We start from the raw sequence: 23,353 nt of genomic DNA, 5'->3' as shown, positions 1-23,353 counted from the left end.
ACAACACCAGATTGAAAACCTCAGTTTGCCGAGTGAAGGTGGCTTTAGAAATAAAGAAGTGACATGGCAATTCAAGACAAAATTTTGCAACAGAAGAAGAATCGTTTTTGGAATATCACGGAATACTGATTGTTTCAGGAAAGTTTAAAACTGAATTAATACGTCAATGTCTTTTCCTTCAAACTGTTGCAAAATTGTCTAACTTGCAATGCCGCTTTTTGAGACCTTGCTCAACTGACAGAGTACAAAACTCCATGTCTATATACAGTGTTCGATAGGACAGGACATTTGTGGTGAAAGCATTTAGAAAATGATACCTGTACAACCCACAAGTGGTCTTCGAAGTTTTCCACTATATTTTTCATTTCTTTTTTCAGATTTTACTTTTTTCATCGATATAGACAATTTTCACTGATAATCGCTTAATTTACCCTTTATTTTTATCTAACCCTTTTTGGTCAACTTGTTGCAAAAACGTAGTGTAGTTCTTTTGGCAAACAATCTGTACTTCTGGTACAATATGTAGTTACGGTTATTTAATTTTCACTTATCGAGATAATCGATACCTTGCTTACAAGTTTGGTGAATCGATCTCGTTTTAGCAATTTTTTTACAACTATCACACAAAACAATTCTATCCACTCGTCGGTTTAAGCCAATTTCGCCCAATTTCAACACCAATGTCCTTAGTGATTATTTGTTTTTTTTTTTTGTTTTCATTTGTCGCAATTTCTGTTTTTATCTTTCGTTTCTTTGCCAATTATTATTGAAAATTTAACGTTTGAGCTTTCACTCATTCGCCTTGTCCAATGCAACACTAATATAGTTAAACAAGGTCTTAAATATCAAGTACACTACTGAAACTAATGTCTGGTCGAGATAATGCAAACAATTCAAGCCTAAAAACTATAGCTAGAGCGAGAGAGAGCCAGTGCCTAAATACAAAAAACAAATTTTGCATACATTGTTTCTATAAGTTACAAACGTTCGATTTTTTGAGGTATTGGACCGCAAAAACATAACGAAAATCTGCTTTCTTCGAGCATCGAGAAGTTCCTTTCATGCGACCAAAAGTTTCATTTTCACCCATAGGATTTCTCATTTTGTTTCTGATTTCTAGTACTTCAAAATGCGAATTTCAGGACAGAAGATAACTTTATAAATATTTTTATAAGCATTCCTTGCTATATCAACTTATATTCTAACGAACGACTTATGTAGGAATTCACAAAAAAAGTTTTAGTTAAAAAAAAATATAAATTTCACTACGGTACCAGATAATAGCTGGTGTAAACTCAAGTTGATAGCTTTCAAAAATATTTCTGGAGTAGGACTCCACTTTCCTTCAAATAACATTTTAACATTTTAATATTTGAAATTTGGCATGAATGGAAGAAGAAAATATTCAAATGAACGAAAACGAACCTTTACAAATTGACTTGCGGTTATCAAACGATGGAAAGTTTTGACTACCTTGAGAAATTTAAATTTCTTTCTTCTAACGTTTGACAAAATCTGAAGATTTCATGGACTTGAAAACTCCAAAGTCCAGTTTCAAATATTTCGTTCTAATTGCCCGGCCGTAAGATATCTCTTTTGAAAACTTGAAATACACAATTCGTGGGAATAAAGTCAAATGAATGCATAATCTTGTTTTCCACCGGTGTGAAAGTTTGTTCCAAATTTAATTTGTCCCTAGCCTTCCTTTCAAATCCGAGTCATAGTAGTTTAAAAGTACAAAATGTTGAACGTCATCAAAGCCGTGACTAGATGCTCCCTAACTGAGTTGCCTGATTTTTTTAATGTTTTCGAGGAAATATAGCAGTTTTAATTCAACAGTCTTTCGCGGTCTTTAACTCTTTTTCCCGCTTAATTCCAACGCCGAAGACGTTTTAAAGCGTTTTTGCAAACATTAACTCAACCAGACACTAGTTTACTATCTGTTATAACATGTCAAGGGAACATAAGGAATTAAAGAAGCTTTTAATTTATTGTCAAATTTCCCGAACATTTTTGCTTAGAATGGAAATAAATGATTTGATTTAATCGCTTCAATTTATTGCTCATTAGGTAATTATGTATAATTACAAATATACCAAGAAAGGCTCGTGCACCTTAGGTTTTCAGCGACAATTTGGTCACAATTTGCCCTTTTCTTTTCTTTTCTTTTCTAAAAAACTTACAAGGTGCATCTGCCAGGTGCCATGTATAATACGCTTTTATAATTCATAGCTCATTTTGAGAGCCACGATTAGAAAACATGCAAAGTAGGTGAAATATTTTCAATGCTGATGCATTCGTTGTCTTCTTCCCCAAATCCCTTTAGAAAATTTTGAATCTAAAGGTCACACAAAATCTCCATGTCAAAACTCGTAAGGAAAGGACACCGTTGATCACCCCAATCTAGGTAATCCTGTTTTAAACGTATAGGGAGGCAGTACCCAATTTAACTAGCCAAATTGATAACAGGCTTGAAAACCCTATTTAAATTGGGTAGCCCACCCACACCCCTACCGCGCCCCTGGCCTATTAAAGCTGGGTAATCCCCCCCCCCCCCCGACCCCTAATCATTGTATCCTTAATTCTTCAAAACGTTTATAACACGAAAAATTCAATTAGCCAAGCGATGTCGGGAATCGTTTTTCTCCGTAGTCGAATTTAGTAGGCAGATTTTGTTGTTGTTTGAATGAGAGAAGAAAACGGTTTGATTTCGATAGCACGGCCAGAAAAATAGATTCTTGTGTTTTATTCTTGTGTGACCACTTCTTGTCGTTTTTGTAGTTCTTAATCCTGCTTGATGAATTCTGCGTCGCATTCTTCACATTTTGAACAACTAACCTTCATATAACCCTCCTGATTTGGACCCCGCAGATTTATGGGGGAGGGGTGCCGCCTACTACCAAGCCCCCACTCAATGATAAATCTCTTTGGTCATTAACAGTCGGCGTTTTAAACGCGATTTAGTATATCTGTGCTCCCTTCAATTTTGAAAAGTTTTGTCTTGTTACGTTCGATATGACAGTAACGTTTTCGTTTTCGTAACCATGGTATCTGGCAGTTTAACCTTGTAATACAACTATCTGATAAACAACCCAACTTTGAGCGATCGCTGTCTTATTGAACTTTCGTTGTCGACTTTAAAATCAGCCAATTAACAAGATAAATAAGACGAAAAGATTCATGGAAGTTTCAAGTACTATCAAATGTAGAAATGTACGAAGAATTGTAAATTGAACTGATCAAACGAAAACATCATCTGAATATATAAAAGATCGCTCAAAGTTGATAAAAAATATCTCTCGAGGGACGATTGCCGGTAGATTTGGACAAAAGCAAGAAATGCAACCCACATTTTCAATGGTTAAACAACAACAAAAAAGAATCAGTTAACTTGCGAGCTGAAGAATTTTAGCTCAACAACAGAACAACATGACGAAAATTTTCTTTAGGGGTCTAGAACCTCCCCGATCGCGGCCAATTAAAAAACAAAATTTTAAATGTTATTTCCCAAAAACTTCATTTAGCTTTATTACATATGGTCATCGTCCATCAGAGGTATTTTTTCTGGCAAAATAAAAAATCAATTGTCTTCGCTTATCTTTAATCCCGTTTCTTGCCGTCCAGTACTTGCTCTGTGATTCCTTTCGTCGTCTCGTACATTGTTCTTCCCTCTGATGATCATGGCATGATTTCACCTTTAAGAAAGAAATAATAGAAAAGCTCAGCTTCTTTTATTTCAGAAAATACAAAGTACACCATTTATGCTAAGGTATAATTGGATCCTTTCCTTCCTAACTGTCGAGATTACTCAGTTTGCATCTAGATGTAAAATTAATTTGACAACTAAATTTTCATGGAAGCCTTTAACTTAGCTTAAAGAAGTATTTCTGGAGTATAATTTCAAGCTTTTAGAACGTTGGAGAAACTAAAATATGAAATATTTTCATCTCAACAAAGCTCGTGAAAGAACCAAAGGTGCCACGTCAAAGCACGTGCTCAGTATTTCGAACAAGTCGATCCAAAATCGCTGGAACATTAAACGGCGTACAAAACCAACTTCCTCACAGCCTTTTCCTTTCTTTCCTTCTCTTTCTCAGGATAGAATTTTATATGATAGCAACTGAAATTCAACGTTCGCGAATTCTGGTATTGTTGTGTATCGGAAAATACGTTAACGTTGAACTGAATCTGTTCAAGCTAGCAGACCAAAATAATTCCAGGACCTGCTCGCTTACTAAGAGTTCGAACGTTTTAGGTAGGCTGAAGTTGTATGAAAATATATGCTCACCATATATATTTGTTTGTTTGAAGCCAAGTCTTCTTCCCTCCATTTCGGTACACTTTCAAAGCAGTGTTCGTCCACGCACGCCTTCACTAGCCGACAAGTTCGTTGCTTTGTCGCGAAATGTAGAAGATGTAATAAATATGCATTAGATGCTGGAACCAATCAACAACTGCTAAAAACAGCAACAGTGCGTGTTTTCACAAAAATGCATGCCTTAATTGATATGCTTATGAATGAATATGCTATCGCCTTTGTCGTGCTAAACGCCGACCTATCAAAATGGCGACCATTTCTAAAGGCCCGTCAAGCCAGGATAACATCATTGCGGAAAGATTGGTTCCCCGCTCACGGGCGCAATTAAATTTTCTATTTGGAAATGAAATACTTCTGGCAAAAAATTTCTCAAAACAGAGGTATGTTTCTGAACGATATTTCTTGATTAAGGAGGACTCCGTGAATCTTGCCTCTATTTCCTAAAACTTTTTTCCTTTTTTGCATAAATAACATTTGCTATAGAAACAAAATGTTTCTGAAATATAATCAAAACTCGAAGCTTACGTACCAGGTGTTCTCACTAAGACTATATATATTCCGTTTCCAGGACAAATTTAGTGTGTTGGCGCAAACATTTATGAATGTCTTGAAAGGGGTCGAAAAAAAAAAAAAAAAAAAAAGAGAGAAACATCGTTGCTAAAACGTATGAAGCTTTTTTTCTTAAACATGATTGCTGATTGTTTTATTTGTTAAACATGATGCTTCCCTGTTTGCAGTATATCAATACCTTGATACACTTTTGTCACCTCTACCCCATTGAAAATATGTCCCTCCCTATCCACCCTGAAAACATAATTATGAAAAGAGCATAACTGTCTTCTGTTGAATTTCGCTGACTCAGTATTTTAATCAAATCATAGACTAATTTTTTGTATTGCTCGAAAGTGTCTGAATTTTTGAATGCGGCCTCCTCCTTTAGTCGAAATTCAACAAGGCGGTATTTTTTGCTTTAGCCCTTCAATCGTTACATGCGCACATTCGTAAATTAAAGGCATATCCTACAAAAAACTTAAGCTCTACCTCCGTTCAATTTCTTTTTGGTGCAGTTATAACTCCAGAAACTGACATTCAGGATGGAGATTGGCTGGAAGGGTTTTTTTTTCCCTGTAAGTACTGTTTTGGAGCCAGGGGCCAGAATTACAAGGCTCTTCTTCTCAGCCCCATCTAGACCGGTCCTTTTTCTGTCTTTTGGGGCCTCCATAACTTCGCAAGGATAAAAGTTATGACAATGAGGATGGCTTGGAGGATAGATAGTACGTAAGTCCAAAGATTTTTGTTTATTATTATATTTTATTGGTGTTAGTATTTACAAGAAACAGTAACAGTAAACTACACAAAGTACGTATAAACAGCAGCGTAAGTCCAAAGATGTTTCACAACGGAAAATGATGACGTCATCATGATGATCACCAAATAGAGGCCATCTTGGATCCGCCATCTTGAATTTCTGGATTTCCTCAAAGCGCCGAAGTTGAACGAAAAGTAAACAAACCCAATAAAGGAACACTAATTTGAACTAAAACCAAAAAAGTTGCGGTAAGAAAAGTAATTATGTGGCATGGTGAGAGGGCCGAACAACGTCTGCGCATGTACAAAGGTTGTGGAGGTCTAGGTTGTAAAATGGCATCAGTTTGTATGGAATTTGTGAGAGGTGAAGTTTTGCCGATTTCTAACGCGGTTTCAGCATATCTAACTTTAACATTATTACCACAAGTAGATCTTTTTTTATGTTTTATGTAATTCTCGCTTCTACTTTCGCACATCTGACTCTACTTTTTTCTGCAAGCTTTCAAAGTAGGTACATGGTGCAAGAAATTGTTTTATGCGTGAAAAAATGTAATGTGGTCGGTTAGTGTTTGTTGGCAACGAAACTTTGACAGGCAATTTTTTCAGGAAATGAAAAATTACCTCGTGCCCAGACGTCAATCTAATTATGCAACTTTGCACACAAACGCAGGTGTTTCGCCTACCACGTTCCCTTGCATTTCGCATTCAATCAAAAGCGAAAGGTCTGTGGAGGAGGCGGGCCAGTGTCCATATTGTACATCTTAATCTTTATTAACAGAGCTTTGACGGTCACGTTTCACCATACGCTACTGTACTCGTTATTGAAAAGTTATGACACGTACTGTACGATTTTGTAACATTTTTAATTTTTTGTAAGAAAGACGACTAGACAGCAACCTGTTTAGCTTTAACTTGTAACAAACTCAGTCGATTTCAGTCCCCGTAGTGTAAAAATTCTCTCCCTCCCCACCCCGCCTCTCTTTTTCACTATAGCCTGTCGCCATGGTCTGCTCGCTTGAAATTTAGATATCCTAATTCACCCTGGTCCGACCTTGAGCTTGATCTGCTTCTCGCCCGTTTAATCAATAAAGATTATTCTAAACCAGCAGAAAACTCCAATCGGTTTTGAAACGATGAAAATGTTTTAGTTTTTTTTTTCCTTTGTTTGTTAGCTATTTTGCTCTGTTCTCTTACATGCCCCAAAACTCCTAATAATTTTGTTGCCAGAGCATTTTGTTGACGACCAATGGTTTTCATTAAAGGCAATCGTTACTCTGTTGTATTTCAGAAACATTTGTAACTACAATAACATGATGAAGCTTACATCACAACTGCAATTCAAAGTGATTAACTGGAACTAATTGAGATCAGGAGATTGGTAATAATTTTATTATAAACACAAGATGTATTTAAAAACAATAATTAAGGTATTACTGATTTCGTCGACACTATACAATGCTTGTAAATTTAATGTTATAAATTATTACAAAATTACGTTCGTTCAGAGAGGATCGACAAGAACGGACCATAATTGTTGTGATTCAAGAAGTCAAGGTGCATTTCCGGGAACTTCTAAACGAAGACATCGTCATGCAGACATTCTCAGGTATGTTTGCATTAGATCAATTCGATGCGGTCTTTTGAAGTATGCATGGATGACAATTGATTTGCCGATCCAGTGTTCGTTACTGAACTTCAATGCACAATTGGACTAAGCCTTTTGTGTTGCTATAGGAGAAATTAAGTATATACCGAGATGTACTTCAAAAACCCAAATGTTCACTTTACCTTGTCATTAACCCTTGTTAAATGTTCCATCTTAGGACCCTTTGTATGGACAAAAGCTTACAGCATGACCATTCAAATCAAAGTTACTGAGCAGCACTTTCGTTTACTATCTACTGTGCTAGTTTCTCGTTATCATGGTCAATGAAAAGTGATTGGTAAACGTTATGGTACATCAGCCACTCCAACTCCTTCATCAAACTCCGCAGTTGAATCAGAAGGCAATGTCACATCCGAAGGAGCCTTGATACACGTCGAAGAAAACGCGATTGAGGCTTCGTGGAAAGACGTGTTTCCAGACAACTCAGACATGGACGATAAACTTGTATCAGAACTTAACACGCTTGTATCGTTAAGCATAGCGTCGTTAAGACACCTCTCGTTGGCTGCCACAACCGTTTTGGGCGTATTTGCAGTATCTGTTTCACTACTCGAGGTGCTTTCATGTTCTGTGGGGCTATCTTCCATGGCCACTTCGTCGGGTTTTTCAGCGTTCTCTTCCATTTCCCCATTGTCAGATTGTTTTGGCGATGCAGCGTTCTCTTCCATTTCCCCATTGTCAGAATGTTTTGCAGAGTCACCTGCACAAAAAAATATTACAGTTGAATTTCAATTTCAAATTTGTTTGACAATGTTTGCACCGTCTTAAAACCGTATCTAGACCGGCAAAAGGGGGGGGGGGGGGGGATATTCTGCCCTTGGCGACTCTGAACATGATAAGCTTCTTTTAATATTTGCGATAAATGCCATGAAAATTCAGGACTTTTTTTTGGAAATTTATCTGGGAAAAAAATTGAACTGGTTGATAAGTGTTCATTGACTTTGAAGTTGCCATTTAGCAATCGTGACGTGTTATGACGCCATATGACGTCATCACTTCACGTTGCGGACCTCAAAGGAAACATCTGGAAAGGTGCTATCTATCCTCCAAGAATCATTGTCATAGGTGCGAAGTTATGGCGGGGGGGGGGGGGGGGAGGGAGGAGGATTCCCCCCACCCCAGTTCGACACAAAAATAAATAAATAAATAAATAAATAATAAATAAATAAAATCCTGGTCTAACTGGGGTTAAAGGCTGTTTTCGCGGAGTCTATTATGTTAGCAAGGGTTACTGGAATCCAAAAAGAAAATAAGGCCTTCAAGTAAAAAAACAAACAAACAAACAAAAAACAACAACAAAACAAAACAAACAAACATGCGTTATGTATTTTAAAGTGTATATGACAGAATTCTTTCTTTTTGCTTGATCAAATCTTCATGTTGTTCTTGTGTAAAAACCCCCCAAAAATATTTCGCTATTAATTTGTCTTCATCGGGTTTGAGACGTATATAAACATAAAATTTCACTTACAGTTGGGTACAATACCACGCAAGACGGGAGACTGGGGATGGTTGGGCTATGACGTCAATACAGGATCGCTAGTTTCACGGTTTCTCTATTCCTCAGTTGTTTTACGTGTGCAGAGAAAGAAAGCTGTGTGGACGAAACTATGAATGGGAACGTTGAATGCTCACAACGAAACAACTGAGGAATGGGCGGTATCGACGTTACAACTACTAACTCCAGTCTCCAATCTTGCGCGGTTTCGTATCCCACCGAAGGTGAAATTCTCCTTTTTATACGCCTCAAATACAGGGAAGAAAACGTTATAGGGAATTTTTTGTTTGGATTTTTCCTACGAGAAGAACATGAAGATGTGATCAAGCAAATAAAAAAAGTCTGTCATATATACTTTAAAGCTGTTTAGAATTAAATATTGCTGCTTAATTGTCTCTAAAAAGACGTTTACGTTTTGGAATCAAATAGTACTTGTCAAGATCTTACTTTTCTCGCATAGTCATAAACTGCGCGAAAACACCTCTGTATCAGGAGACACGTCCTTAAGGCCTCAAATAAAACGGAATTTGAGCTTCAATAATACATTTTTGAAGCGCGAAAGCCCAGACACAGCCAAAAATTAATAAAATGATCTCCAAATCGTACCATTCAAACTGCTATACTCCAAGGAAGACACCTTGCTTGCGGATCGTTCCTTGCTGTCTGATAACTCTGTGACTCCTTGTGTTTCGGAGTCTGTCAATGAAGGTGTTGTTCTCGTTCGTTCAGTTGATGTAACTGTACGCTGCCATGTTGGAATGCTAGGAGCTGCCGGTGTGGAGCCCACCATGGGTGAGGGAAACTGCTTTCTGGTCAACACACAAGGATAAGAATAGGTTACAGCACTGTATACAACCAGTAATGCAAGCGAATTTGAATACAATTCTTTTTTTTTTCCTAAACACTATTTTTCTAGGCTTTTTTTTTTCCAGACGACGAATGCAAGCGAATTTCAATAAAATTCGGTTTTTTTCTAAGCTATTTTTCTACACTTTTTTTTTAATGAGTAATGCAAGCGAATTTCAATGAATTTGTTTTTTTTTTCTCTAATGTGGGCGAGACATCGTTCAAGAAGTAAGTTAAGCGAGGGCAAATTGTTTCAAGTGCTAATTAGGACACGAATAGCTTACAGCATTGTGCAACACGAGTAATGCAAGCGAATTTCAAGGGAATGCGTTTTTTTTTTCCTGAAAATTTCGTCGAAAGTAAGTTAAGCATCTTTCGAAGAGTAAGTTCAGCAAAGGTAAAATGTTTCACGTGCTAGGATAATAAAACTAGGTTACAGCATTGTACAAAACGAGTAATGTAACAGAAATTTCAACAAAAATTCCTGCTTTTCTTGTTATTTTCTTCGAAAGTGAGCGAAACATCGTTTTAAAAAAAAGTTCAGCTCAAAGATAAATTGTTTCACGTGCTGCGAGATTTTCCTATGTTCTGGGAAAGATATTTGCGAAAGTTTGCGCACGCGGGCAAATTCTCACTCGAATTTCTAAAGAAATCTCGCTTACAGAACTACTAAACCTCACACGAAAGAAATCTCGGTTACAAACCACGAACATTCACACGAATTTTAAAGCAAAGTTTACCCTGAGTCTATTCCTAAAGACTACTGCTAAACAAATTCCGATAAACTTTACAGACTTGGCGCTTTATCGCGAGAGAAAACAGTTAAAAAAAATAACTGCTGACCAAAAAACAACAACAACTACTACTATAACAATAACACTAAAAATGTCTACCTGTTTAACAGAAGGCCCTTGATTGAGAGTATCTCTCCTTTCAATTCACCAACAGTGTAACTTTCAGAAGGTAACAGGGCAACCTTGGACTGACGAATTACGCAATATACTCAACACAAATTTATTGTTGACTGTTTACCAGTTAATCCAGTGAATACGCAAAAAGCAAAAGTATATGTGTATTTATTATAAAATTGACTCATTAGATAACGCATACGCAGTTCCAGGTTTGATTGATTAAGCGGTCATGGTATACAACTGTATGAGCCATTATACCATGCCCTACAGATTGGGCAAGAGTAAGCGTCAAGAAATATCACCAAATCAGCAAGATGAAGCGATTTTTCGTGGCTGTTTTTAATAAAACAACTATTCCACTCGCGCTTGTTGGACACGAGCTGGTTATAGCCAAGCGGCATTGCACGCCTCGTTGGCTATCCATCATCTCGTATCCAACGCGCGCTCGTGGAATAATTGTTAAATATAGCCATGATACATTGTAGGTAGAGTCCAAAACAACAAGTGATGATTGATGCATGTGTGAGTCTAACATCTTTGGAATTACACTGTAACAATCAAATTAAAATGCCACATTTCCTTCAATGCTAGCCATTTCTCAAATAAAAAATCTAAAAAAAAAATCTCAAAATCCCCCTCCTTCCAGCATAATGCCATAATCCCAGAATTACACCACAAATTGTGTCAAATTTGCTTCCAACAAATGCCTATTTGAATAATCGCCCTATTTTGAAACTTCTGGTTCCTCCAAGCAAGTAGAAAGAATTCTCAATTCATTCATTCGGGGGAATGTTAGTCCTGTAAAACTTTACAAGAAAAATACTTTTGAAAAATGATTGACACAGATTTGACGCCCGTTGTGAAAACTCGAATTTCGGTTTTTCCAGTATACCTGTGTCACTGATTTACATTACCGGCATCTACATGGTCCACCTTCAGTTGAGTGTCGTGATATCAAAACCAAAGTAATTGCTCTAGCCAATCACAACAAACGTAAGCAGCGTGATGAACCAATCAGGAAAAAAAAAATACATATAACCGGCGCCAAGCGCGGGGTTCTTATATCAACAGGGTATAAAGGCTGCTCTATATGGCGAGCTGAACATTACATCTTTTTTTTTCTTAGGTGAGTGAACTAAAAATTTGCCATCATTTTTCCATCATAAAATAGTTTACCTGTGTGGAGGCCAAGTCGAGAGCCAAACTGTGAAGCTTGGCTTGCTGCTGCTCCAACAATCCCTACGGACAAAAAGGCATAAATGCTTATATTAATAAAAGTTTTATTCATAATCTGAAGCTTTGCCATGAAAATTTTACTGTATTATTTTTATATTGAAATAATGCCAAATTCTTAGGTAATTACTTTGGCTGATGACCGCTGTTACTCATTGTGGTTATGAGTGAGTTATGCAGTGATGCCTTCCCTTTTTCGTTTGCCAAACCATAATTGAAGGGCCAAGAGTACAACCTGAAGACAACGTCTTTGACGAATTTTAAGCCTATTGTTCGTGTTGCTCAAAAGTTCCTGAATTTTTTAACATGGCCTTCAATTTAGTCAGAGAACATTGCTCTTTTTTTGTTTTTTTTTCCGCTGGTTTACATTTAGTTTTTGAGAAAGACGAGGCCAAAAGATCGAGTCAGCGCAAGAAAAGCGGGAAAACAGACGCTTTGGAGTGAGAAAAAAAAAAAAAAAAAAAGAGCGATGTCCTTTGATTAAATTCAAGGCTACATACTAAAATTCAAGCACTTTTAAGCGAAACGGAAAATGGACCTAAAGTTGAACACAAGACGGGTACGCTCTCAGCCATTCAATTACAGTGATGAACTTCTTAAAAATGCAGCCCCATATTTGACACAATTTGCAAATTGCCATAAGTCTGGACCTGTACAAAGCTAGACTTGCCTCAGGTAGTCCTTTTAAGGCGCCGAAAACAGTGATCAACGAGCGACGGAGTCGCGAGGCGAGGGACAAAATCACTCCCACAAAAACGAAAACGGACTTTGAGAAAGTCTAGAACAAACCCTCAGGCTACGTGTTGTAAACTGTCACACGATATAGTGCTGCGGCTTACCTGAACAGAATTCAAGCTCCTTTGGACTAAAATAAATCAAGAACAAAGTCTACATTAAACAACTGCATTAACACATACAGCAGTAGAAATGGGATGAAATAATTTTTTATCGTATGCAGTGACACCTTCTGTCCTTATAGAGTGTTTTCACATGACGTCACGGCGGCCATGTTGGTGTCCCAAAACAAAGAAATGGCGGCCATGTTGGTGTCCAAAACTAAACCTCTGGGAATTGAACTCTGTTTTTATGTAAATACTTTCTTTTGTTTAAACCAATATGGCCGGTAGTCACGTGAATAAAACCACTCTATACACTGTAGTTATCCGGGCTTGCTAGCCCTCTTTGCCGCAGTCAAAGAAAAAATATTCGACCTCCGCGGGATTTGAACCCACGACCTCTGGATTACATCACCAGCGTTTGCATTAACAAAAGCTGACTAACACACTGATTAACACAAGCAAGGAAAACTGAACAAATTGTGCAATTTGTGCAAAAGTGTAAGTGAGACTTGTGCTATTTGGTTTCTTAATTATTATTCTCTACCTGACTCAGTCATGTTTTCTTTAAGTTCGCCGACAGCCGTTTCTATTGTTTCCAATTTTTCCTCCTCTTTGCTCTTCTTGTGATAAATCAAGGGCAGAATGAATGTCTAGAAGTGGTAGAAAAAAAAAAGGATCTTTAGCTCTAGTAGCTTGCCATATACACCCTTTATAATTTAGCATCAGAGAACTTAAAGTGCCTATGAACCGAAAATTGTTTTTATTTAGTTTTAAAGGTTATCTTAAAAAATGCAGGTTTCCAAAGTTTGAGAACTTTAGGCTTAAAAATGACGATTTTACAAGCCTTCAAACTCATGCTATTTTACCCTAAAAATGGTCAGGGGAATGGGCCGAGATTTTTCCAAATTCACCAAACCGTGACGTCACTTTGTTGCCACGGGTTTGTTTGCGTTGTCAAAGTGCCTTGCTGGGAAGTGAGCGAGCTTGGAGGGAAACATGTCTAGCGATTCAGAAATGAGCAAATTTTCAGATATGTCCGGTAACCCCGAGGACGAAGATGTCGAAGAGGGAAACGATGAAGATTACGATGTGTTTATGGCGAAATTACGCCATATCAAGACGAACCTCAAGAAGCATGAAACTTGTCTCACCTGTCGTTTACTTCGCTCGCTAAGTCCTTCTTGACCTGGTCGAGTAGTAGTATCCCTCGTTGGGATCGCGTCCTTTTTCAGGCAATACTTTACTTTCATCCCCGCGGCCTCCATGCTGCTTAGAACGAATAAACTGCGTTCATAACACGAATCTTCGAAATGAGCCGAACAGAGTGAAGTGTATTTTGACATCGGGTTCTTGAAATCATGCCTATGTCTACGGACAAACTGGACCCATTTGGCCCTCACAGCCGGATCAGCGGGAAATTGGTACATTCGTATACCCGAGGTAAACGATCTGTTTTGGCAGCTTTGCTGGTTTGGCGTATCAGCAACGCAATATCGCCCTCGCTGCCTCTTTTCCTCCATATTGCGGGAACGAATTTGGCAACAAAGTGACGTCAGAGGTTGATATCACGTGGTATTTTGGCCGCACGATTCAAATACCATTTTTGAGAGTAAAATAGCACTACTTTAAAGGCTTGTAAAATCGTCATTTTCAAGTCTACAGTTCTCAAACTTTGGAAACCTGTATTTTTAAAGGTAAACTTTAAAACTAAATGAAAACAATTTTCGGTTCATAGGCACTTTAAGCAACTCCCCTAAAATTTTATTTGTTCTGTCTTTAATTGTAATACATGTAACTGTAAAAATATTAATTATATTTTATCCTTAAACAGTTGTAAGTCTGGCTCGCCTAGATTAGCTCTCGCTACCCACGGGCCAGTCTCTCTTTTTTGCTAAATTTTTGAATTTTTAAATAAAGTTGAAACTTGAAACTTAAGCAATGACAACGTCGACGGCAACGAAAATGTCGCTTGAAAATATAACTTCATTTTATTTGAGCTACTTCGCGATTATTTAAACTCATTCAACTTGTACACAAAACAACGAACTTCCCAGTAACCAAATTGGTAGGCGTGGAGTACGAGAGCTAAGAAAGAGAATACGGAAAAATTCACCGCCGTGTGCTCACGTTCTCCGCAATACCTAGAATTTGGTCATTTCACGTTGATGTTTTGCAGAGGACGGCAAAGAAATGTGCCAAAATTTAAAAAAACGAAGGCGATTGTTTTTGCTCATTAAACCAACTGTTTTGCGGCGTTGTCGTTGCCGTCGCCTTTGTCGTCGTTGCGCATGCCTAAATTCCCTGTTGGTTTGGGTCCTGAGTTGCCTTCTATTTGGCAAAAATTTTGGTTGGAAATTCCAGGGGTCAAATGAAGAGGCTTTTTTCCAGTCGTTTCAAACTTACAATCTCATTGGTGGATCAAAAAACGTACGTGATGGCGCAATGATGGTGCAAGAAGACAACAAATTGGGACCTTTTGTGCAAAAGAAATAGGTTGTCTGATTGTCCCAGAAATTTCCATTAGATCCGCACATTCACTTTTTTCAAGCGTCACTTTAAACAGCCAAAAAACATATTTTATTTTTGGTTGAAAACGTTCAAATAATGGTTATGGTTTGTTAACAATAACCTTACTAGTGCACAGAAACTATTATCATTCGTCTTTAGCTGCGGATGGCTAAGACGGAAACAGATTTCAACTTTTAAAAAAATGGCCAATTTTTTCAAGTTTCTTCTGAGTATTTTGGAAAAATTGCTGTAAAATGTAATTATAATTTGTTCTTTCTCGGAGAAGTCCTTTCTTATTTTCCTCCCGGCTTCTTAGTGAAATATCATAAGCACGTAAATTATGATCATCCGGGTGAGTGTAGTCCTGAGAAGGTCGGATCGAAACGCAACAATCACTTTTACAGTAACATCACGGCTTCATGACAAACGACCAATAACATCTCGACTTCGTTGACAAACAAGGTTAACAACCAGAGACATATATACCATTTACTGACATTCAGCAATTTACTTGACTCTGAAGATGACTTCCGCTCAGGTTGTAGAAACGTCAGTCAAAGTCACCCCAAACAGTCCTTCTCAGGACTACACTCACCTTACTCACCCGGATGATCATAATTTACGTACTTATGACATGACTCCTGGGTTCAAACCATTTACAGTTTAAGTGAAATGTTAGCATTTTTGACCAACATACAGCAAAATCTCCGTGAGAGTGCCCCTTTAATAGATTGTTACTTTGAAATGTATGCATTTACCTTGAACAGATGAGCCACAGCATACCCAATCCCTCCGCCTAAGATAGCGGCTCCCACGTAACTTCTCCAGGGAACTGGGGGTGGTGGTCGTGGTATGTAGCTGACAAAAAAATATTAATATAACAAAGTTAACATCATTGATGGGGAAGAGAAAATATGGATTAAGTCAAAGCGTTCTCTGAGCGAACTCGTGAATTGAACAGGTGAATGAAATGATATTTGGGATTATGTCTAAGGTTATTTGCTTCTTTGATTTTCATTCCTAGAGTATGAGCAACAGTTGTTCGCTAATGTAGCAAAGAGACACCTGTCCACTGTGGCCGTCCTAATCAGTGGTTCAATAGATCCGTGTCGTCACTTTCACGTGTGTGTGCCGGGTGCTTGTTTGTTGTTGTTGTTGTTGATTTATTTTTCCAACGTTTGGACACGGTTGCTGGTTGGTGTTGAGGCAATTCCTCGAGTTTGTAATCTGTACGTCCCGGGATCGGCTGCTTTCCTTTTTAACAGACTGAGAGGCAATATTTTACGGCATTTACCGCACTGAAAACAGCATTAAACGTGATGTAGCGTTCTCCATTCCAGTATTTAAAAATTCACGTGAAGTCCGCACTTCGGTTTTAAGGGAGTGGTTCACATTTCAGCGCATGTGCATGAAGCTAATGCCTTTTTCTCTTTCTTATCAAATTTATAGCCTTAAAAATCCCACTCACGTGTACTTTAGTAATCACATTCTATTAATTTTAATTGAAAGAGGAGAGAAACTTAAGCGAGCCATGACAGTATCCCATAGTTGCAGAAAGTTTACAGCCCATCGAGCGACCGATGGAAGGACCGAGGGAGTCACATTTTCGTTCATTACGATAACTCGTTCATTGTGCATGCACAATTTAACAAAACGATACTTCTGTGATGTTTTTCCTTTCTGAAATTTAATTGATTTACATAAAACACGCTTTCCTTGTAATTTGCATACATTTGCAATGCAGTTTTCCAGAAAAAAAGCGACAGATATACAACTCCATTCGCTGCATTACTTCCCTCTCCTTCTTATTTATAATTAATTTGCAGAGTTTCTTCATTTCCACTCATGGGTAGGATCTGGGGAAAACAGGACAACTGCTCACAGACAGCTTTCCAAGAAAAAAAAATCACAGCCCTAAGACCCTTGAAATTTGACTAAAATTTGACAAGGCAACTTTTAAATACACCATTCAACACCCCTAGATAGTATTCACCTGTAAATGGAAAGAAAGGGTGCGGTGCTTTTTCACTTTTTACTAACCTTGATGTTGGACCTGGAACATTCCCTGGAGGGGTGATGGGGGGTGGTGGCGGATACTAAAACAACAAAATAGTACACTGTAATTAAGGACAGTACCTCCTTTTAATTTGCTACTGCGCATACATTCTGCACATCTTAATATGGTCCGAGAAAGTAGGATTTCTTAACAGACATACTTTTGCGGATATTTTGGCAATGATTACTTGAATCCGAAAAAAAAAAAAATTAGGGATAAACCACACATTTTTCAGAGATAATTAAGCTTCAATTTGAGAAAAATGTCATACGCTGTTTTGCATTTTAGCACTTTTTAAATGTTGCTTAACTACCAAGATGGTGCCCAAACCCTGAAATCGCATGGTATCCAGACTGATACCTGTGGGACATCATAAATGACCTGGCACAGATGTATGTGTTCTCCTTCGCCAAACACAGTAATTGTAACAAATTTAAACCAGGTTGGATATCAGAATCACATTAATTTTCACCAGGTTGCGAACTGATTACCCATTCGAAGGGATCACTGGACGAGAGATTGACAAAAGAGACAATTAAATTGGCCTTTAAAAGCCAAATTTCTCCAAAATATAATATGCTCTATAACCAGTTCATCAAGATCAAATGTAATGTATAACACTATGGTCTCGTCAATGGTATTCAGAAGTGACAAGTGTTATGACTGTTCAGCTGTCCTCTTGTATCTGGTTAGGGATTACATGAGACCTCACATGCGAAAACGTTCCTTACGGTATGTCGTCTTAAAACGGATGGCCACTAGTAAGCTGTTCATCAGCCGTTGGAGCTATCTGTTCAAAAAAAAATTGGGAGCCGTTTGAAGGGTTCGAGCTATCCGTTCCAAAAAAAAATTGGGAGCCGTTCGAACGGTTTAAGCTATCCATTAAAAAAATTGGGAGCCTTTTCACTCCTTCCACTCCCAGGAGTGATCAATAAAAAATTTATCCTTGTGTTATCAACACAGGTGATGGGAATTAAGAAAGTCATCAACTAGGTGATATTGTTTGATGTATGGTAACACCAAATCCTGTGAACTAACTTTAAAAAGAAATGTATGGCAGTCAGTCAGGAGAATTAACATGGAAGTGAAAGGGTTAAAATTAATGTTCTGAGATAACCCTTAGCATTGTAAGAAGTACCTACAGTAGCCAACGAGACTTCAACAGGAAACCAAAAAGGGAAATAATGGAAAGGTCTTCACCTCAACTAGTGGTGTTCCTGACAATCTGATGGCCTCTTCAATTTCATCTTTCTTTAGGCCTGTTACGAGATTAAGAGGAAGAAATAAAATAATAAAATCACTTTATTTAAGTGTCAATGTATTTAGCGAAGAGCACTAATTGGGGACACTCTCCAGATCGAACTTGAATTTGGAAATGTTGGTTTTTAAGGAGAGGGGAAAACCGGAGTACCCGGAGAAAAACCTCTCGGAGCAAGGACAAGAAACAACAACAAACTCAACCCACATATGACGCTGAGTCCGGGAATCAAATCCAGGTCACATTGGTGGGAGGCGAGTGCTCTCACCACTGCACCATCCCTGCTCCCCTAACAAAACAAGTTCAAACAGAGATGGGACAAGACCCTGCATCTTTCATATGCTACAATGTATATCTTTGTTTTACAGTAGCTGGATGTGGGATTTACTGTGGGATTTTGCTATTGAACTAAAATCTGTGGTTCATCAGTGCATAGCCAGTCAGCACTTCACTCAATCCATCACCTACAGCTAACCAAAAAAGAAAGAGAAGCCCTGCAAGTGGCACCTTGGCTATGGACATAAAACTTTTTAAATGAGTGAATTCTGGATCGACCAAAGACGTGCCACTATCTTTGAAATAAATCAAAGCAGCTTAGGAGAAACAAATTGATCCAATTTGCCTGTTCTGATTTACACTGTATTATGAATGAGCAAGGATTTTCACACTAGCAGGAATATTCAGGTTATCAAATGAGATTTCAAGAATGAACAATATAGAAGGGTTTGTAAACAATAACAAATGCACCAAAAAGTTTTTTTGGGTGAAGGTGGGCCTTTAACAATAACCTGTCCATACCCGCTAGGGAAGGAATAATTTATTAGACAAAGTGTAGCTATTTAAGACCCCCCAACCCCACCCCTCTAGCAACTTCATTTTAACTTCAATTTTTTTGGTCTTTGACACTGTCATCATCCCCCTGGAATATCCAAATTATCCCTTCTATCCACAGGGGGTGGGGGAAGGGGTAGTCTTTGGAACCACACAATTATTACTAATACATTCTTACTATAGCCTTAGCTATCTACTACATGTACATGTCGCTTCACTTATTAGCTACATCTTTGCACAACATAAACGACAAATAAAAGCTTGAAATAAAATTACTTTCTATAACATTATTATAACATTACCTTTTTTCTCAAGGAATACTCTTTTTCGAGATAGTGGTGTGGGCCTAACATTTGGATTTTTCAAAAACTTCACAGCAGTGTCAATCTACAACAGCGAGAATCAAAGTGTAAATTAACTAACATTCAAGGCCTTGTACAGTTGTATCTGGACATTAAACTTTTGTCAAACACAAGTCACTGATAAATCTCTCTCTTTCTCATTCTCTGTTTTCGAAAATTATCATTTTTGACAGGACTCTTTTTTTTTTTTGTTCAACTTCAACTTCAACTTCAACTTTATTAGGTGTTTGTATAAATTTACATGTACAATTCCTTGGCGCCGCAGGTAGCAAAGCTAAATATAGGTGGGCCAGGATGACAAAAAGAAAGAATAACTTTAACTGCTGACTAAGAAGGCAGACTGAACTATAATATCAAAGATACAAGAATCAGGAAAAGTTTTTGGGAGGACTAAAATAATGAAGAACTTTTTTGAGCTTCTTTAAAAGCAACACAGGAGAAAAGACAAGGAAAACATGAAAAAGGGTAGGTAGGAAAGGAATGACAAAACAGTAATATACAACTCTTGAAAATCTCTGTTTCAGATCTGATTTTCTGATGTTTGCGTCTAAATTGTATATATGTGGATGTAGCATAACTGAATTTAGAGAATCACTGTTGTTAAATCAGTGGACACTTAACAGTGATCCCGCAAAATCATACAAAAAATCACCTGAGACTAATCGCCAACAAGGCCATAGGCTGAGTTGAAATTTTTAAAATTTGCATTAATTGAATCATGAAGCATTAATTTCCTAATACATGTATAATAAGGTGGATCCCCAGCTAAAAATCAACACCTTGAAAAATTGCTGTGTAGATTCATCAGAAAACAGATGAAAACTATGTTCAAGAAAATGAAGCAAGGTCACAATCACTCTACTTGACAATCATGCAACCACAGGTGGACCACCCTCTGTTTGTGTGGTGTAATGACTGTTTGAAACTTGAGACTTAGTATTCTCGCGACATGATCGGTTGAAATTTTTACTGAGTAGTGATATTTAAAGTCGCCTTTTAACCTTTATGTTGAAATAAAGTTTCAAGGAAATGCTGATTGAGTCACCCGCGGTGTTTTTTTGCCATTCTAAGCCGTAGAAACCCTTCTTTGGCGCGTTTACTGTTTTACAGTGTTGCCGGCTGAAGGCTGGTACTAGAGAAAGGGAGAAAAGGCAGGCAAGAAACCGCCGGCGACCACTATGGGTCGTTACTTCAAACCGGAATGGTCACATAATTCGAAAAATTCTTGCAGTTTTTTCAACGGCAACCGATTAACTACACATTTCACCATGTCGTGGCCGAGTTTGGGCTTCATACGTCAAATTTCATGCAGTCCATTTTAAATCAGCCAATCAGCACTTCGTGACCGTTGCGCTTCAAATACCCGACCCTGCCGGGCACGAAGCGTTGATTGGCTGATTTAAAATGGACTGCATGCTTAGAATTCCTTTGGTCCCTGACTTTGCTACAGATCATAGTTTGAAACCTACCTGGAGGACTTGAGCTCCACTTTCTTGGAGGAAATTTGACGAATAAAGCCCAAACTCGGCCACAACATGGCGAAAATGTGTAGTTAATCGGATGCCATTGAAAAAACTGCAAACTGCCATTGAAAAAACCGGTTTGAAGAAAACGACCCATAGCGGTCGCCGGCGGTTTCTTGCCTGCCTTTACTCCCTTTCTCTAGTACCGGCCTTCGGCCGGCAACACTATAAAACAGTAAATGCGCCAAAGAAGGGTTTCTACGGCACGGAATGGCAAAAAAACACCACGCGTGACTCAATCAACATTTCCTTGAAACTTTATTTCAACATAAAGGTTAAAAGGCGACTTTAAATATCGCTACTCAGTAAAACTATATAAAGTCTCAAGTTGCAAACAGTGATTACACCACACAAACAGAGGGTGGTCCGCCTGTGATGCAACTACGTTAGCTGTCATATATATTATATACAGTATTTAACAATATATTAAGACTTCGTATACAGCTGTATTGCCAATTTTCTACATAGCGTCAAATTAAAGACATGGAAAATGGAAATGCTCAAATCTGACAGATACGCGTACATGTACATACAGGGCAAGACACGTGACGTTTAGAAGCGGTCAGTGTAAAATGCAGACTGCAGACTGCAGACTGGGGGTAAAATGCAGACTAGGGGTAAAATGCAGACTGAAAACTGCAGACCAGGGGTAAAATGCAGACTAAATTAAATTAAATTTTGTTCGGTTGGGCAGGTTGTATCCCGGAAAGTATTCATTCATTTTAAACCGTGAGAACTGTTTTCATTTTCTACGATTTTTTCGCAAGCGCTAAATTCCTTTCTCGTTATCTGCACAACAGAAATCTTTTCATATTTGAGTTTTACATTTACTCAGCTTTCTATAGAGAGAAAAATGAGCTCGATAGGACATATATTTACCGAGATACGAATTTTTGAGTTTTCTGTACTCGGTTTGTTTACAACGTAATATAATACACGGCGGACGGTAGTAAAATGCATCCATCCGCGCACTTTAAAATTCACCGATATATTTCGAAAGCACATCGTCAAATGCATTTTTTTTTTCAAAACTAAAACATTTAAATATCTTGTTGAGCGGTTTTTCTCTTTATTTCGAAGCGAATTCATGGAGAAATAATTTTTGAAAGTATTGGAAGAAGTAGCGCGCCGTCCCCAAAAGTCACGCAATGAAATCCTAAGTTTTTTTCGTAAGCCTCAAATTCCTTGTTCGCTAACAACGCTACATGTATCTTTTTGGAATTCTACACTTATTAACTTTCTATACAGACCAAAATCACTTCGAGTGTTTTACAGTCAACCCAGGTCACGCGTGAACGATATTTTTGAAATTTGAACGGAGTTTTGAAATTTTTCAAAATTTCAGAGTTCCCGTATAAATTTCCCTAGCTTATTGACAATATAAAGCTATGAATTTTTCTTTACATTGCAAAATTGAATATTTCAAGAATAACAATTGTTTCCCAAGTATTTTGAATCTTTTTTTCAGTTAATGCGTCTTTTTCGGAACGACTTCCAGAGAGATGTCCAACATTTCATTCACACGTCGGACATTACAAAGAGAAATTCGAATGTTCATTTCATTCTTGGAATTACTGTTCACGCGTGACCTGGATTGACTGTAACTTTAAAAAGATAGTCTTTATAATTTAGTCTGCATTTTACCCCTGGTCTGCAGTGTTCAGTCTGCATTTTACCCCTAGTCTGCATTTTACCCCCAGTCTGCAGTCTGCAGTCTGCATTTTACACTGACCGCGTTTAGAAGCGATTCTCAAATTGATTTAAAAAACTGTTTTTCTTTTGTGAATGATCATCACAGTTAAACCAACTGCTGATATATTATCATTAATTTTATGATTAAATTTATTTGAAGAAAATGCAATTACAATGATAGAATCTTGCAATAATAATAAGCTTAAGCCTAAATTGTAATTATTTCTTCAAGATGTTGCAAATCGTATCTCTTGATCAGGAAAAAATCTTACCCTTTTCTGGCGCAGCTCTTTTTCTTTCTTTATAGCAGCGTCGTCGAGCTTTAACGGAAAACGATCACAGTTGAAGAATTTGGCATCACCACACCAAAACTGCAAACAAAATAAAAAGAAACTTCTGTACAAACCTCATCTTTGGACGCCATGTTGTTTCCCAACAGAGAAGCGACTTCTAAACCAAGCGACAATTGGTTGAAGTAAAAACCGTGTGACCAATCAAAGTACT

At 37.8% G+C, this 23,353-nt stretch overlaps 1 protein-coding gene across 1 annotated transcript; it reads right to left on the bottom strand.

The window, feature by feature from the left end:
- Positions 1 to 6,987: 6,987 nt before the first annotated feature.
- Positions 6,988 to 23,332, bottom strand: LOC146473666 (peroxisomal membrane protein PEX14-like). Its single transcript, XM_085117713.1, has 12 exons — positions 23,256 to 23,332; positions 23,122 to 23,169; positions 19,575 to 19,659; positions 18,384 to 18,442; positions 17,168 to 17,223; positions 15,886 to 15,985; positions 13,164 to 13,269; positions 12,620 to 12,645; positions 11,724 to 11,786; positions 10,530 to 10,618; positions 9,397 to 9,599; positions 6,988 to 7,992 (listed from the first exon to the last, which is right to left on the bottom strand). The coding sequence occupies exons 1-12, from the start codon at positions 23,271 to 23,273 to the stop codon at positions 7,577 to 7,579; spliced, it is 1,269 nt and encodes a 422-aa protein (XP_084973839.1). The 5' UTR covers positions 23,274 to 23,332; the 3' UTR covers positions 6,988 to 7,576.
- Between the last annotated feature and the right edge of the window lie 21 nt (positions 23,333 to 23,353).

This window comes from Pavona decussata, unplaced genomic scaffold (genome assembly GCF_977016875.1).
Source record: "Pavona decussata unplaced genomic scaffold, jaPavDecu1.1 SCAFFOLD_92, whole genome shotgun sequence".
NCBI lineage: Eukaryota > Metazoa > Cnidaria > Anthozoa > Scleractinia > Agariciidae > Pavona > Pavona decussata.
This window is presented reverse-complemented; position numbering and strand designations above follow the sequence as displayed.